Below are 18,621 nucleotides of genomic sequence, written 5' to 3'. Positions count from 1 at the left end.
TGGTCCTGTGTTGGTTTGCTGAGAATGATGGTTTCCAGCTTCATCCATGTCCCTGCCAAGGACATGAACTCATCTGTTTTTATGGCTGCATGGTATTCCATGGTGTATATGTGCCACATTTTCTTTATCTAGTCTATCGTTGATGGGCATTTGGGTTGGTTCCAAGTCTTTGCTATTGTGAACAGTGCCTCAATAAACATGTGTGCATGTGTCTTTATAGTAGAATGATTGTAATGGGATTGCTGGGTCAAATGGTATTTCTGGTTCTGGATCCTTCAGGAATCACCACACTGTTGAAACAGCATGGTACTGGTACCAAAACAGATATATAGACCAAAGGAACAGAACAGAGGCCTCAGAAATAATGCCACACATCTACAACCATCTGATCTTTGACAAACCTGACAAAAACAAGCAATGGGGAAAGGATTCCCTATTTAATAAATGGTGTTGGGAAAACTGGCTAGCCATATGCAGAAAATTATACAAAAATTAACTCAAGATGGTTTAAAGATTTAAATGTAAGACCTAAAACCATAAAAATCCTAAAAAAAAAACGTAGGCAATACCGTTCAGGACGTAGGCATGGGCAAAGACTTCATTCTTCTATTTTCTTATTTTAATCCTTTTTAAGCATAGTTGAGAATAATTGATGAGTAATGATGTAATTTCTAGTGTGATGAAATAGCATAATGTGTCTTAGATTCATAAAAAGATCTAGTAGATCCAAATGGCAATTGTAAGATAGAATTTTATTCTATTTTTTTAAATATTGGGTTTTTTGTTTGTTTGCTCTTTGGAAAAAGGAAAAAAGTCATGAGGTATCAATTTTTATAAATAGTACTACTAAAAACAGAAACTCAGAAACTGAGGTTGGGTCTAACGGACCCTAATGAGATACTGAGGATTAAACACTAGGCAGAAGTGAGTTAAAATGCCATATGGAGAAGCATTTTATAACATCTCAGTTGTGATAGTTACCACATGGCTACATAGGTAACTTTGGTGCTGTTTTTAAAGTTACAAGCAATTTAAATATTAAACTACTGATGATAAAATTGAGTTAGCAAAGAATTTCCAGTTCGATATTAATTATAGCCAGCCTTTTCAGTTATACCTTTCTCACATCCAGAAATGGCTTGATGTACTCAGCTAATGACCTCATGCAGGATATATATGTGTGTTACATAATAAAGAAAAACATCACTTCTGTAATTTTGGACAGTCCACACTGACGGAGATGAACACTTGCATATAGGTCAAACTAGTTAAATATAGAACAGCCGCTTTTGAAAGCTGTTGCCAGGGCTCAACAGCGTCAGCTCTGTTTCTATGGAGAAAGACTTTGCAGATGTTAAAAACAGAGCTAGAAGCCAATGAATGGAAGAGGATTGTGCTGTGGAAATTTAATTTTTTTGATAAAGGGTTTATTGATGAATCAGCTATATTAGTCTGTGAACGTTAATCTTGACATCTTCTTTACCCAATTCCCAATTTCTTGGAATAAGATCTTGCTTTTATTTACGTAACACACAATGTAAAATTTGATGTTATTGTACTGACTAGGTGGGGTAAGGGACCTGATGACAGGTAACAAGATTAGTAAGGTTCTGAAAAGGTCAGAATTGTACTGAATTATGTTTAGAACAGATTGCCTCTGTGATCATTTAATCAAACAGTGTTCGTATTGTCTTTGTCCCTGTCCACATACGTGATTTTTGAGGTTGGGCTGAGAAGGAAATCATGATTCCATCAACAACATAAGGCACATTGACAGTAAAACTCATATATTATAGCAGCTTTTTGTTTCATGCTGTATAGGGCAGATAACCTTGAAGAAAAAAAAAACTTTAAAAAATAATGTAAAATTTCACAGTTTTTCAGTCACAAACAGAAGTATCCTTGTTGTCACTGAAGATGACAAGAATTAATATCCTGCTGTATAGAAGTACTTTGGCAAAGTTAAGGTTGTAGTTCCAATTCCTCATTTCCAATTTTTTCTCCAGATGGAAAGATGAACAGTTTTTGGTATTGAATTTTTTTTTAGGAAGCAAGTTATTTATCATTAGATATCTATTCAGTAAATGCAATGACACAGAAAAATGAAGTTTTTTTCCGTCAGATTTGAAATTAGGTTTTAAAATATGGAGGGAGAACAATTTGTAAGTAATGTTCAGGAACAAAAATAAAACCTAGTGAAACTTTAGAAACTTTGATGGACATCTGTCATCCTACATACAATTGCATTAAAGAATAGAATTTATTATTATTTTATCTGGTTTATTATGCTGTAAAATGAATTTTTCTCTTTTTGTATGTAGTTTTATGAAATTTCATACATGTATAGATTCATGGAACCACTGTAAAAATCAGGATGTAGAACATTTGCATCACCCCCAAAAACTCCTTCATGCAGTCCCTTACTGGTCACCCTTTCTTTTTAGTAACCCTGGTAACTACCAATGTGTTCTCCATCCCTGTAGTTTTATCTTTTCAAGAATGTCATATAAATGGGGTCATACACTATGTAACCTTTGGGGACTGGCTGTCTTCAGCATAATGCCTTTGAGATTCATCCAAGTTGTTGCATGTGTCAAACATCCCTTTTTATTGTTGAATAGTATTTAATTGTGTGGGTGTACTATCATTTGTTTATCTCTTGACCCACTGAAGGCCAATTGGGTTGTTTTCTAGTTTGGGGCAATTATGAGCAGAGCTGCTATAAACCAAGTAGTGGAATTTTTAGGTCATATAGCATTTTATCTATTTGTTATTTAAAAATATATATTCAGGGTTTGTTTTTGACCCAGTTGAATTTCCTTCTGGTCATTTTTGGAACTCTTTCTTCCTATGTCTGATGTAACATTTCATCTTTCATCTTTGTCATTTTTTTATTCCCCCTTTTCTTCAGATTACTATAGGTATATTCTGGTATTGTAGCCCAGAATCTGTCCTGCTTTTATATTCCTCCAGCTTAATTATATGATCCATCTTCTTACGGTATCTACGGCTTGCTACAAGACTATTCTTTACTATTTGCAGAAGACGTTCAGATGTATCTTGCTATCCTCTTTTATTCAGTTGTGTATATCTTGTTCTCTGGAGGCCTTTCCAAATAGATGTCTTGTTAACTCTTTAATCTTATCATGCTAGAAACAAACAAACAAACAAAATTCCCTTGTATCTTTTCCCTTCTGCAGCTTCCTTATCATACTACAGGGTAATTTCTTTTCTTCACTGTCAGTCTTCCACCCTACATGCAAGCAGTAATCAAATCTAGCATTTGCTGTTTGGTCATCACCACTCCTGTCACCAAAATTCTCATTCTGTTTAGATTCTGCTTGCCTCATTTATGTACCATTATTTGTTTCTCACTGACCTTCCAAGTGCATACTTCTTTTCATCCTAAAGCCAAGAATAAAATCATTTTATATAAAGAGCATTCTGCTTTGCAGTTCATTTACTGATGTCCTCTGTTTCAGTAGGAAGGCCTAATTCTAGATTTCAGTCTGTCATGATAGTACTATAACTTCTGCTTCTCACATTAGGTAAATTTTATTATCCCTTTTATAGGACCTTGACTGCCTCTGGGCCTTCTGTTCAGTTGAACCCACATGCTTCTAACTTCTTAGCTATTAGACCCTCTCTTTCCCCTTTTATATGTCTTTGTTTTGGTACAGCTTCTCATACCCAAAAGCAGGTATACCTGTTAGTAAGGAGGATACAAGTTGTATTTGTAGGTGGTATGATTGTCTACCTAGGAAATTCAAAAGAGTCAGATTTTTAAAAAAACTTAGATATTATAAATAAGAGTAAAGTAGCCATATATAAAATAAATACATAAAAATATATTTCCTTCATACTTCTATACTGTTTCTGAAATATAATAGAAAAATCCCATCACAATTGCCACCAAAAAACATAGCTAGGAATCTTTATGAAGGAATGAAGGAATTTAAACAACAAAAACTATAAAACTTTATTGGGAAGCTGGGCCCAATGGCTCACGCCTGTAATCCTAGCACTTTGGGAAGCCAAGGTGGGAGGATCACTTAAGTCTAGGAGTTCAAGACCAGCCTGGGCAACATAGTGAGACCTTATCTCTAAAAATAAAAATAAAAATAAATTTTAAAACTTTAGTGAGAGACGTAAAAGTGTTGAATAATTGGAGAGGCATTATTCTTCTAAAAAACCAAATATGCTATACAGATTTTAGTATTTCCTAAACTTAGATATTTAACCTAATTTCAGTCAGAGCTTGGGTTTTTGTCTGTTCTTTATTTTTTTATTTTTAATTGGTGGAGGTTATTCCCCCTCATAAGAATGATTCTGATGTTCATTTGGAAATACACATGGTTGGAAATAGCCAAGATAGTTATGAAAAAGAAGAATGTATAGAGGAGAAGAGCTTCTTCAATGTACTACTGTAAAGTTACAGAGATAAAAACATGAATGAATCCATTGAGCAGAGTAGACAGGCTGGTAATAACCTAGCATACATCAAAGTCCAAACCCTGGTAGAGATGGCAGCTCAGTCAACGAAGAAAGGAGGGATAATTTAGGGAACAATGCTGGGTCGGTTATTTGAAGAAGAATTAGTTGGCTTCTCACTTTACTTGTACCATACACAAAAATAAAACACCAGATAAAGAATTATATGTAAAGCAAAAATTAAAGAAAAGAAAATACATGACCATCAGTGTCTGTAATGGGGAACAATTTTAAGGATAAAACTAATGAAAATATCATAAAAATAAAAATTGATGCTGGCTGTTTAGTAGAAACAGAAAACCCCTTCCACTTACCGAAAATATACCATAAATAGGCTGGGCACAGTGGCTCTCGCCTGTAATCTCAGCACTTTGGGAGGCCGAGGTGGGCAAATACCTGAGGTCTGGAGTTCGAGACCAGCCTGGCCAACGTGGTGAAACCCTGTCTCTACTAAAAATACAAAATTAGCCAGACTTGGTGGTGCACGTCTGTAATCCCAGATGTGAGAGGCTGAGGCACGAGAATCGCTTGAACCTGGGAGGCGGAGGTTGCATGAGCAGAGATCATACCACTGCACTCCAGCCTGAACGACAGAGCGAAAGTCCATCTCAAAAAAATATATATACTTATATATATGCACACATGCCATAAAGAAAAGACAACTGGCAAACTAGAATAAAGTAGTTACAAGTATAATAATGTATAAATCATTTTTTAATCAATAGGAAAAGCTCTTGAATTTCAACAGAAAAGGGTATAGAAGACATATCAAATACTAATAAAATTACCAATGGTAAAAACATGATTTTTTAACAGCACCAGCCTCTTCAGTAATTAGATAAATGTGATTTAAAAACAACAGAAAGATACTATTGTCCATCTATCAAATTGAGAATTACTTTTAAAGTGTTTCTAATATTCATTACTTGTGGGAATATACCAAGATAGGCACTATCAGGTACTGTGCTGGGATTATAGATTGATAAAACCTTTCTGGAAAAGTGTTTCTACTTTTTCAAGTGTTCCTATTTCAAGGGCCTTAAAATACTTAACACACCTTTTAACCTAACAATTTGCCTTTAGCAAGTATTCATCTATATTGTCAAGTGTTTAAGTATAAAAATGTTCATTGTAGGCTGGGTACAGTGGCTCACATTTGTAATCGCAGCACTTTGGGAGGTTGAGGCAGGAGGATCACTTGAGTCCTGGAGTTCAAGACCAGCCTGAGCAACATGGCAAAACCTCATCTCTACAAAAAAAAATAAAATATTTTCCAGGCGTGGTAGCATGCATCTGTAGTCCCAGCCACTCGGGAGGCTGAGGTGGGGGATTGCTTGAGCCCAGGAGTTTGAGGCTGCAGTGAGCTTTGATCGCACCACTGCACTCCAGCCTGGGCAACAGAGTGAGATCCTGTCTCTACAAAGAATGAAAAAAGAAAATGTTTATTGCAGCAACATATATAATACTAAAAACTTAGAAATAATTAAATATCTAACAGTAAGGAATGAATATGGAGTAGGAGAGTTAAACTGTGAAACCATTCATATGATTAAATATTATAGAGCTATTAAAAATCATATCATCGGCCGGGCGCGGTGGCTCACTCCTGTAATCCCAGCACTTTGGGAGGGCAAGGCAGGCGGATCACAAGGTCAGGAGATCGAGACCATCCTGGCTAACACGGTGAAACCCATCTCTACTAAAAAAAAAATACAAAAAAAAAATTAGCCGGGCATGGTGGTGGGCGCCTGTAGTCCCAGCTACTCGGGAGTCTGAGGCAGGAGAATGGCATGAACCCGGGAGGCGGAGCTTGCAGTGAGCCGAGATCACGCCACTGCACTCCAGCCTGGGCAACACAGTGAGACTCCGTCTCAAAAAAAAAAAAAAATATATAAATATATATATAGTATAGGGATGGGAAAGGGTTTAAAATAATACCTGTACTGAAAAACAGGATGCAAGGTATTACATAGCTCCATTTTGGCTGAGTTTGAGATGATTGTGATTTCTTTATTTTTTGCTATTTTCCCACATTTTTTATAATTATATATTTTGCAATTGGAAGCAAAAATAACCATTGAAAATCGTTTTCAAAGAATAATATTCAAGAGAATACAAGGTGCAGTAAGTTCTTAATATTTAGTTAAAATATAGAAATCTGTGGACCATTAACAGCACTTATCTTTAGGTAATGTAATGATGTTTTATAGATGGGTCTTTATTGATGGGATGTCACTATGTTGCCCAGGCTGGTCTTGAACTCCTGGCCTGAAGCAATCTTCCCACCTCTGCTTTCCAAGTAGCTGGGATTACAGGCACAAGCCATGGCAAATGTAGTATATTTTAATTTATTTTTTTAGTGATGGAATCTCACTGTGTTGCCCAGGCTGGACTCCAACTCCTGGGCTCAAGGATTCCTCCAGCCTCAGCCTCCAGAGTAGCTGGGACTATAGGCACGTACCACTCTGCCCAGCTTTATTTTTACACTTTATTTGTTTTACAACTTTTGCTCTGTTAACAAATCTACTACTCCTTTAAAAAGTTAAAAAAACATTCTCTTATTAAAACAAAGATTAGGCTGGGCATGGTGGCTCACGCCTGTAATCCCAGCACTTTGGGAGGCTGCACTGAGTGGATCACCTGAGGTCAGGAGTTCGAGACCAGCCTGGCAAACATGGTGAAACCCCGTCTCTACTAAAAATACAAAAATTAGCCAGGAGTGGTAGCACATGCCTACAATCCCAGCTACTCAGGAAGCTGAGACAGGAGAATCACTTGAACCCGGGAGGCAGAGGTTGCAGTGAGCTAAGATTGCGTCATTGCACTCCAGCCTGGGCAGCAGAGCAAGACTTCATCTCAAACAAACAAACAAAACAACGATTATATCCTTATCAGAGATTTAATGGATACTAACCATATTTAATCCTCAGTCTCATTATGCTCATTTAATTTTTATTATCCATATGTTGTCATATTTAGGTTATGTTCATTTTTTACCAGTTTTGTTAATCCCTAGTGTTTTTGTTTGTTTTTGAGACGGAGTCTCACTCTGTCGCCCAGGCTGGAGTGCAGTGGTGCAGTCTCGGCTCACTGCAACCTCTGCCTCCTGGGTTCAGGTGATTTTCCTGCCTCAGCCTCCGGAGTAGCTGGGATTACAGGCACCTGCCACCACACCCAGCTAATTTTTGTATTTTTAGTAGAGATAGGGTTTCACCATGTTGGCCAGGCTGGTCTCGAACTCCTGACCTAAGTTGATCCATCCTCCTCTGCCTCCCAAAGTGCTGGGATTACAGGCAGGAGCCACCACACCCGGCCGTGTTTTTTGTTTATAAAAGAAAAAATTTCCAGAGTGCACTTTACTCCCTGATAGGAGACTAAATTACTTAAATATAAATTTTAGAAGGTACGTGTTAAATTAACCTAATGAATTAGTAGCATTCAGAAGTGTTTGTATCTGTTAAAGATTCAAAATATACAAACTAATTTCTTTTAATGGTGATTCTATTTCTAGTAAACTAAGACAGAAATCATTATGCAGAAGAAACAGCACCCCGTTAACCATGTTCTTTTTATAAACCGTCTCTGTTCTCACTTTATTGTTAGGAAGGAGTAATCTGTTTTCATGTAATATAAGTACATGTGAGTCATGTTGAGTTTCTTCACTCATTTGTCCAATTCCCAGTCAACCTGTAGGTGGAGTTAACCTTTAGTTACATAATATAACGAAACAAACATTAAACCTACTGCTTCTGGGACAGTCTTCTCACCAAAACTCAGGGAAAATGGGAGGGTGTTGCCACTGACTGACTTAATGAAAGTATCTGACAAATGTAAGGTCTTTCAAATAGTGAGATAAGAAATGTATATAAATTATTTGATCGACTACTTACTTTCTATCTATACACACACACTATCAGTATATAATATGTATTTTCATTTTATAGCTATTAAATATGAGGTTCTAGAATGAGTTTTCAGTTTGCAGAATTCTGAGAATCTAGTTCCAACACCTTTGAGAGGACAACAACCACAATTGCACTTGCCATATTTATTAGTCAAAATGAAGCGAAGTCAATCTGTTGAAAGCTTTGTTTTGTTTTTCTGATTAGTTTGTTTAATAAGACATTCAAATTATGATCTTTAATATAATTTCTTCCCCTAATAGCTTGGTGCTAACAGTGGTTTGCACATCATCATCTTTGATGAAATTGATGCCATCTGCAAGCAGAGAGGGAGCATGGCTGGTAGCACGGGAGTTCATGACACTGTTGTCAACCAGTTGCTGTCCAAAATTGATGGCGTGGAGCAGCTAAACAACATCCTAGTCATTGGTATGTTTACTTTTTAAAAAAGCACTGTTCATTCAAAAACGTTAGCCATAAGTTCTGAATTAAGATGTGTGTAGGTTGTGATTAAACTGTTTTGCCAGTGTTTCCAAATTAGAATCCAGTGATATTGAAGAATCTATTGTAATGCCTAGGCTTAATAGGAAAAATAAAAGATGGATTTCAGTCACTTGTAGGTTTAAGCTTATAGCTCACCCACAGGTGAAAAAGATGTAGGTTGAAGCTTATAGCTCACCCAAAAATGAAAAATACACATGAAACAATGGAATGCAGTGGTTTTCAAACTGGGTCTTGCAGGCCTTCAGGGGTCCTCAGAGGTGCTTTCAGGGTCAGTGAGGGCCAGGGAGTGCGTTTCAGATCCTACATCACTATTATAACTTCCTCTTTTAGCTGTTTTATGTACTGAGGTGCTTCTGAAGATGACTTCTGGGGAAAAAAAAAAAACAACAACACCCTGCTGTTTTATGAAGTCTGAAAACCACTGGCCTGTAAAAAAGAGAAGGAACTTTGGAGTCAGAGAGATCGTGTCACATTGCCCCTCTGTCACTTTGACAGATTATTTACCCTTTGAATCTTAAATTTTCTTTTTAAATACTGGAAGTTTTCATAACATTTATATTCCATTGGCTTATACAGTAGTGAAATAGTAAAGCAAAGTCTCCTTAGCTTGTTAGGGAAATTACTATTCTTACATATACTAAAAGGACATTTGATTTTATTTTTGAACTCTGATCATTTGTTGTTTTGTTTTAACATCTGTGTTCAGGAATGACCAATAGACCAGATCTGATAGATGAGGCTCTTCTTAGACCTGGAAGACTGGAAGTTAAAATGGAGATAGGTAAGGAGATCTGTCACTGATTGGGTGTGTGGTGGGGGGAGTGGAGGCATTTAGAGTTCATTAACAGGAACAATGTCATATGGTGTAGTATTTTTTAGAAAAGGTTTATATCATGAGAAGTAGATGTTTACATGCTTGAGTACCTATAAGGAAAACATTAGGATCATAATAATCTCCTCTAGGCTGGGCGCAGTGGCTCACACCTGTAATCCCAGCACTTTGGGGGGCTGAGGCAGGTGGATCACTTGAGGCCAGTTGTTCGAGACCAGCCTGGCCAACATGGTGAAACCCCTTCTCTACTAAAAATACAAAAAACTTAGCCGGGTATGGTGGTGTGCACCTGTAATCCCAGCTACTCGGAAGGCTGAGATAGGAGAATCGCCTGAATCCAGGAGGCAGAGGTTGCAGTGAGCTGAGATCGTACCACTGCACTCCAGCCTGGGAAACAGAGCGAGACTCTGTCTCAAAATAATAATAATAATAATAATAATAATAATAATAATAATAATGACAATCTCCTCTGATGGTGCTTTCGAGACTAGGAAAATGCCTATTTTATTTTTAATTTCATCAGGCTTGCCAGATGAGAAAGGCCGACTACAGATTCTTCACATCCACACAGCAAGAATGAGAGGGCATCAGTTACTCTCTGCTGATGTAGACATTAAAGAACTGGCCATGGAGACCAAGAATTTCAGTGGTGCTGAATTGGAGGGTCTGGTGCGAGCAGCCCAGTCCACTGCTATGAATAGACACATAAAGGTCAGGAAAATCAGCTAAACAGATTATAAACATTATGCCAGTATTCTTTCTCTTTCCTTTCAAGCATATCAAGGGGTAGGGAAATGCTGACTTTTGGTGGAGAAGAGATGGTAAAAGGAATAAGAATTAATTGTCAACTGCTAAATCTTCAGAGTAGCAGGAAGGAAGATAATGTTTGCATCTGCCCTGTAGTAACCACTGACTCATCTACCTTACGTCATCACCATCTGACACAGACACGTAAAGTGAAAATTTTGAAGAAGTGTTTTTAAATCTTTGTATTGTATTAAAAGTTGTAATATGGCCAGGCATGGTGGCTCATGCCTGTAATCCCAGCACTTTGGGAGGCTGAGGCGGGCGGATCACAAGGTCAGGAGATCGAGACCATCCTGGCTAACACGGTGAAACCCCGTCTCCACTAAAAATACAAAAAATTAGCCGGGCATGGTGGTGGGCACCTGTAGTCCCGGCTACTCGGGAGGCTGAGGCAAGAGAATGGTGTGAACCCAGGAGGCAGAGCTTGAAGTGAGCTGAGATTGCGCCACTGCACTCCAGCCTGGGTGACAGAGCGAGATTCCGTCTCCAAAAAAAAAAAAAAAGTTGTAATATGTCAGAGGAAGTGGGAGTTACCACGTACTAGAATTTTGGGGGCTGCTTTATTCAGCAAATATATTGAATAGTTGATGTGTTCAAGCTATTGGGCTGGAGACATAAAGATAATTGTGAACTCTTCCCTCAAGGAGTTCAGAGTCAGGAAAATGGACATATTTTCAAATTAGTACAATAATATTGTAGTTACCATGGTAGAAATACGTACTAGGATACTTTTATTTTGATAAAGTGCTCTTGATCTTCCATCTCTTCTCTCCTTTAGGTTTTAGTTACCACCTGTAGACAGATTTACTGAACATATCTGTCTCCTACTTTCAGATTTGTACTAAATACCCTCACCTAGATGTTTTATCAGGTCTCAGATTTAATATTCCAAAACCAAATTTATTGTCTTTTTTACTACTTTCCTTTCTGCTCGCATTTCCCTGTTTATCCCAATTTCCCAGGCTTAAAACATCAGGATTATCTTTGATTCCTGACACTCTACTGTGCCCTAGGTCAAGTCACTTGCCAAATTTTTTCAGTTCTGTCTTGGCAGTGCCTTTTAGTTCTCACTGCCACTACCCACCTTCTCTTTGATTAACCTTCCTGTATCATATCATTCAACCATTCAGACACTTTCAGTGATTCCCCATCATTTACAAAACAAAGTACAGGCTGCTTTTGGGTCTTTTGGGTCCTCTAGATCTGACCCTAACTGGCCTTTCCAAATGTGCTCCTGATTATTCTCCACATACTTCAGCCAAACTTAAATAATCACCGGTCATCAGACATTAATTTATTTTTCAACATCTCTGCTTTGGTTTTGTTTTTTTTGCATCACTGAGGATCTTCATCCTCTACGTTTACCTGTCTTTTCAAAACCTGGCTCATATGCTACCACTGTCCTCACACCTTTTCACATTTTCCCTTTCAAGAATGTTATACCCGTTTCCTTCTTGAAATAGTAATGTATCATTTATGGTACTGTCAGTTGACTTTGGTTCACAGTAGATTTATTCGGCATCTACTGCATGCTAGACCCTGTGCTAGGAGTTAATACCCCAACTGCAAAGAAGTAAAGTACCTACCATTAAGCTGCCCTCAGTCTAACCCTCCACGTGCAGTAACAGAAAGTACATGCAAGGCAAGAGAGTGAACGCATGTCAGATATGGTCAACTTGTGGAGTGAGAGAAACCTTCATATGCATGTCTGTTGGTAGAGCAGGGCCTTTTAGGTAGAGGGAACAACATATGCAAAGAAGCAGAGACACAGAATAGCATAGTGCGTTGGAGTAATTTAGTATTGCTTCAGCATGGAAGTTAGGGGAGGGATGGTAGAGAGATTGTGGGGGATAAGTCAGGAGACTAAAGTAGGGATGGAGCACAAAGAGCCTTTTATATTCTGCTAAGAAGTATGGACTTTTTTTCTGTGAGTAGTGCTAAGCCATTGAGTTTTAAGAATAGCAGTGACATAGTGTTAAAACATAAGATCACTCTGGCAGCTCTGTCGAGTGGAGTAGTTAGAGGAGTGGAGTTGGCGACACAGGACAAGAGGGGGAACTTTTATAACAGTTCAGGCAAGAAATAAAAGCCTGAACAGTTAGGTTGAGTATGTAGATATTTGGGTATATCCTATCACTGTTTCTAGACCAGGAATCCAGCCAACTACCAGTTTTTATAAATACAGGGCTTTTTTGGAACAGTACACATTAATTTGTGTACTGTCTATGGCTGCCTGCATGCTACAGTGGCAGAGTTGAGTATTTGCAATAGGGGCTGCATGGCCCACAAAGCCTATTTTAGTGCTTTTATTTTAGGTACTATCTGCCACTTTACAGAAGTTTGCTGGCCCTTGTTCTAGACTTTAAATCCCTATCTTATTCACCTCAGAGTCTCCCATAGTACCCCAAATAGATCTAAATAATGAGCACATGGTAGGTGTCCAGTAAATTATTTTTCTTTTTTTTTTTTGAAACAGAGTCTTACTCTGTCACCCAGGCTGGAGTGCAGTGGCACAGTCTTCGTTCACTGCAACCTCTGCCTCCCGGGTTCAAGTGATTCTCCTGCCTCAGCCTCCCAAGTAGCTGGGACTACAGGCATGTGCCACCACGCCCAGCTAATTTTTTGTATCTTTAGTAGAGATGGGGTTTCACCATGTTGGCCAGGCTGGTCTCAAACCCCTGACCTCGTGATCCGCCCGCCTCAGCCTCCCAAAATGTTGGGATTACAGGTGTGAGCCACCATGCCCAGCCAATATTTTTTAAATGAGTAAACTTACGTAACTATTCTGAATCAAGCTCTATCCATAAGTCATAATTTCCCTACATAATAGAGGTGGCTTTGTTCTAGCTCAAGAATGCCAAAGGTTTGGATGGTGTGGGAATATTGTATTGGGTCTTTATATAATGGATCCATTCAGGGACTATGTAGGGACTATGTTTTTATTCTTCCTTGTTTGTTTGTTTTGAGACGGAGTCTCACTCTGTCGCCCAGGCTGGAGTGCAGTGGTGCAATCTCGGCTCACTGCAAGCTCCACCTTCCAGGTTCAGCCATTCTCCTGCCTCAGCCTCCCAAGTAGCTGGGACTACAGGCACCCACCATCACGCCTGGCTAAGTTTTTGTATTTTTAGTTGAGATGGGATCACCGTGTTAGCCAGGATGGTCTCAATCTCCTGACCTCGTGATCCGCCTGCCTCGGCCTCCCAAAGTTTTGGGATTACAGGCGTGAGCCACCATGCCTGGCCATGCTATACTGTTTTAATAAGAAGAGATGGCAACTTCAAGAAAAATGATGTAAACAGTGTGAAAACTGGTCCCTACCATACTGATCTTTCATCTCAGACCACATGGGTGCATCTTGATGTAATCCACAGTAACTAGTTTACTAGTTGTCATATTTTTCATATGTGTTGGCCATGGAATTTTTCTCTTATTTAGTCATCTGTCATTTTAACTACAATAATCCTATCCCAAAATTTCACTTTAAGCCGTTGTCTCAGTAAGAAACATGCTTTCTTCAAGCATATATTGGGTTTATCTACATATGAGGCAATGAGGGATGGTGGGAAGATCGCAGATATCGTAGTCAGAAGGTGTGGTTATGCATTATATTTCTTCCACCTTTTTGTTTCTGACCTGTCAAGGGGAGACACTACCTCTCTAATCAGATTTTTATGAGAATGAAAGCAAATACTTAATATAAAAGTGCCTTGTAAACTCTATAAATGCTAGTTATCTCCATTTTTTTAATTGGGTGATTTGAGAGGATATCAGTATTTTTCAGTATATGAATTTCTGATTTTTATTGACTCTTTGTAGTTACACTTTTTCTAATTGTAAAGCTAAAATGTTTGTCACCCTTGTACATAATATATTATCCTTCTGATTTGCAAGTAAGCAGTAGTGCAAATAGTTCATGTTTCCATCACTTTTTTCCACATGATAGAATTATCTGTAAGCTTCAGGTGATATGTATTGACTTGCGATCATTGCTCCTTGTACCAAACAGCTCCTAACTTTTCACCATATCAATGGAATAACTATGTAGGCACTTTAGGGATGAGAAAGCTATGTAAGACACTAACCTTACCCCCAAAAAGAAATATTACTAACATTTCATCTTCTGCATTTTAAAAAATCTGCATTGTCAGAAGGTCTTTAAAGACTATTTTTCCGATGACTCCTCCTTGGCTAAACAAAAGAAGTACAGTTTTAGTCTTCCATTGCTATAGATGTTTGTAGCTTTAATAGTGATTGATGAATAAATATTTAAATTGAAACTTATAAAGTTGTTACTGAACTTTAAAACATTCAAAACGTACAAGTGTTATGATGTTCTTTCTTTGTATTTTAAAAATCCATTATTGTTGTTATTTTGCTTCCTTTTCAAAAGATTGAGGCCTAAAGAAAGATTTAGTCAGGTGGACTAAACAAGTCTTTCCTGTTAAACTGTTTTTTCAGGTTTTCTGAGACAAGTGGAAAATCTGGTCAGAAACACCTGTTGTTCATGTCATTTATACTTGAACCTATGATTGCGGTCAACTAAAATTCATGTGACATTTGGTTGTTTTTATCTTGAAAGGAATTTCTGCTTCAGGTTGAGAAGATTCATAACCCAAATTTTTTCTCTAATCTGTTGTGAGGAAATAAACTGAGGACACACACACACACACACACACACACACACACACTTTCTCTCACATACACTTTCCACCTGAGTCAAAGCTCTAAGTTATGTTTACAGAATTTCATAAAATTATTTCTTTTTTTTTGCAGAATTTTTGATTGATTAAGGTCATTCTACCCTTAATTTAAGAGGAATGATAAGAACTTTGAAAGGTCAGATTTAAAAGGTTATGAAATTTAAGGGTGACCACTTGATATTTGCTAGTGTTGAAATACAAGTTTATTAGTTTCTGCAGGTATAAGCTGAAAGATGCTGCCTCTTCTATATTGATTAGCTGTTATAAATAAAATGCAGGAAAAATGTTGCTAATTCAAACAAATGAGAAAAGGTTTTCTGAACAAGTAAAAATTCAGAATTATAGACTTTTTAAAATTTTACAAATTTTGATAAAATGCTAAAAGTCAGCTAAGAGCAGTCCTTAGAAAATTTATTTTAATGAGCAGGTAGGAATAATTGACAATTGGAATATTGATGGCTTACAATTATGTAACTTACAGAATTCCTTATGTGCCTGAAAACAGTTTGTTTTGAAATACTTCTTCCCCACACCCATCTTAATTCACTTTTAAGAAAGGACTCAGCAATTAATTGGGTGAGTCTTTTCTTAATAATTAGCAAAATGACAAGTTTTATACCAGCTTCAGTCCTAAAATCTATCGTATTTTTTGGCAAATTTTGAAAGATGGGCAAGATTTTTCTTTCATACTGCTGTATGTATCTATCATTTGAATTCGGTTTTACTATAAGAGAATCAGAATGCAAAATATTATGGTAAAAACCTAGGCCTGTGTAGGAAAGAGGTGTTTAAAGTGAGGCTGGTAGCTTTGTTGAGATTTTAATGTTTCAGTCAGAGCTCTTGTCTTCCCTTTGGCCTGAGAGTTTGTATCTTGTAGAATCCTTTCAGATGTATCAAAAAGTTTGAATCAGAGTTAAAACTTTTATATAAGGGTATCTAGGAAGGAAATCCTGTATCTGCCTTTTATAACTTATGAAAACCCCCAGGTTTGTATAAGTATAAAATGAGATAATGTGATATGGTGAAATGAGATAGTGTGTATGAACATACTTTATAAACTATAAAGAACTGTAGACATTTGTATATTATTAATTATCATAATTCTTTCACGGATATGCTTGTTTCCTGTGACACCATTTTTCTTTTTTTCTTTTTTTCTTTTTTTGGAGATGGAGTTTTCTTCTTGTTGCCTAGGCTAGAGTGCAATGGCGTGATCTCGGCTCACCACAACCTCCGCCTCTCGAGTTCAAGCGATTCCCCTGCCTCAGCCTCCAGAGTAGCTGGGATTACAGGTGCCCACCACCATGCCTGGCTAATTTTGTATTTTTAGTAGAGACAGGGTTTCGCCATGTAGGTCAGGCTGGTCTCGAACTCCTGACCTCAGGTGATCCGCCTGCCTCGGCCTCCCAAAGTGCTGGGATTATAGGTGTAAGCCACCGTGCCAGGCCCATTTTTCTTTTTTTAAACTTAGAAATGCCAAATAAATGCGATTAATATTTATCAAACCTCATATGTGCCAATATAAGCCCTATTAATAATTTAAATGTTTATGTTTTTTTGTTTGTTTGTTTTTGTTTTTGAGACGGAGTCTCACTCTGTCGCCCAGGCTGGAGTGCAGTGGCGCCATCACAACTCACTGCAAGCTCTGCCTCCCGGGTTCACGCCATTCTCCTGCCTCAGCCTCCTGAGTACCTGGGGCTACAGGTGTCTGCCACCACGCCTGGCTACTTTTTTGTATTTTTAGTAAAGACAGGGTTTCACTGTGTTAGCCAGTATGGTCTCGATCTCCTGACCTGGTGATCCTATTGCCTCAGCCTCCCAAAGTGCTGGGATTACAGGCGTGAGCCACCATGCCCAGCCCAATAATTTAAATGTTAATTGTTCTATTGAAGTAAAATATTTGTCTCTTTGTTACTTTTTACTTTGTTTTTAAAAGTATAGAAGTTATAGATGATGGCTTTCTTTTTGTAAAAGATTCAAGAATGTCGAAGCATATAGGGAAAAATGAGAAAGGCCATCTCTAACACCGCTTTCCTTTCCCTCTCCAGAGTTAGCCAAAATTTGGGATATATCTTTGAAGTTTGTTTTCTTTATATAATATTTACATTCATATACGTATGTGCTTTTTTAAAAAAATGAACATTAATGGAATTATACTGCAGTTTACATTTTTCACTTGCAAATATTCCTTGGATAGCTTTCTGTGTCAGTGTATGTAAGTCCCCTTCATTATTTTGGACAAATGCAGAGTATTCTAGAATATTGCCACATAATGGAAAATATAAGATCCATGAACACAGGGACCTTTTCTGTTTTATTTACTGCTATGACTCCAGTTCCTCAGATAGTGCTTGGTGTCTGGTAGGTATTCAGTAAATAGAATTAATGAATAATTTATTTAACATATGGATTATTTCTGGTTGTGGCTGTTGAAAAAATACTGTTGTGAAAATGCTTACTTGCCTCCCTGTGCACACAAGGAATCATTTTCTAGGGTAGCCATCCAAATGTCTTTTCAAAGACATGGTTTCATTGTCTTCTAGTTTCTAGTGTTGCCAGTGAGAGTTATCATACCAATCTCGTTCTGGTTTCTTTGCAGGAAACCTGTTTTGTCCCTCAGAAAGGTTCTAGGACTTTCTCTTCACCTTTGGTGCTCTGAAAGTTTACAGCAGTGGGTCTGGACAGATGTGTGCTTCTTTTCATTTATCCCGATCATCACTCACTGAACCCTTTAAACTGCAGAGGCACACCTTTCTTCAGCTATAGGAAATTTTTTTCTCTTCTGTCTTTTATTGTTTCTTCTCTATGACTCTTTCTGTTCTCTCCTTCTGAGACTCCTGTTAGATCACAGTTAAAACTTATGGATATTTCTTTCATGCTTTGTAGCCTTTCTGTCTCACTTTCTGTCATCTTGTGGGATTTGGGGCGGAAGGGAAGATAAATAACTGTGTTCTGTTTGCCATCTTCACCCAGCTTCCTGACATAGTTCTTTTTATCCCACAAGGATGACTTTTTTTTATATCTGTCACTTCATTTGTCTCACAGTCTCTTCATAAAAAAACATGACTCATATTTCATAATAATTGATGGAAGGTTGATATTTATTTAACATGCGTTTGTTTTATAGTCAGCTTTTTTTGAAAATGCTTTTTTTTTCAAAGCCATGATACCAATTTAAAAATTAGGCTGTGTTGTTTTGTGCTATTGGTAGTGAGCCCAGTCGCTTTAAAACACGTGTTGGTATCTTAATCACTCATCTGGTCCAGGCAGCTCCAAGTGCTGATAAAGGCCTTGATGCTTCTCCAGATGTCTAAATGCTAGCTCCAGGTGCAGTAAGCAGACTATTTGGAGCTGGCACATAGATTCTGAAGCACAATGTATTAAT

General features: G+C 37.7%; 1 protein-coding gene across 2 annotated transcripts in view; it reads left to right on the top strand.

The window, feature by feature from the left end:
* NSF (N-ethylmaleimide sensitive factor, vesicle fusing ATPase) overlaps positions 1 to 18,621 on the top strand; it is a 166,437-nt gene that overhangs the window by 93,323 nt on the left and 54,493 nt on the right. For both annotated transcript variants that reach the window (XM_034941591.3, XM_055101434.3), the window contains exons 10-12: positions 8,657 to 8,822; positions 9,604 to 9,678; positions 10,253 to 10,440. In XM_034941591.3, coding sequence (XP_034797482.1) covers positions 8,657 to 8,822; positions 9,604 to 9,678; positions 10,253 to 10,440 — 429 coding nt within the window. The remainder of the gene's footprint in view (positions 1 to 8,656; positions 8,823 to 9,603; positions 9,679 to 10,252; positions 10,441 to 18,621) is intronic.

The sequence above is a fragment of the Pan paniscus genome, chromosome 19, assembly GCF_029289425.2.
Source record: "Pan paniscus chromosome 19, NHGRI_mPanPan1-v2.0_pri, whole genome shotgun sequence".
Lineage (NCBI taxonomy): Eukaryota > Metazoa > Chordata > Mammalia > Primates > Hominidae > Pan > Pan paniscus.
Note: the sequence above shows the minus strand (reverse complement) of the source record. Positions and strands in the feature narration are given on the sequence as shown.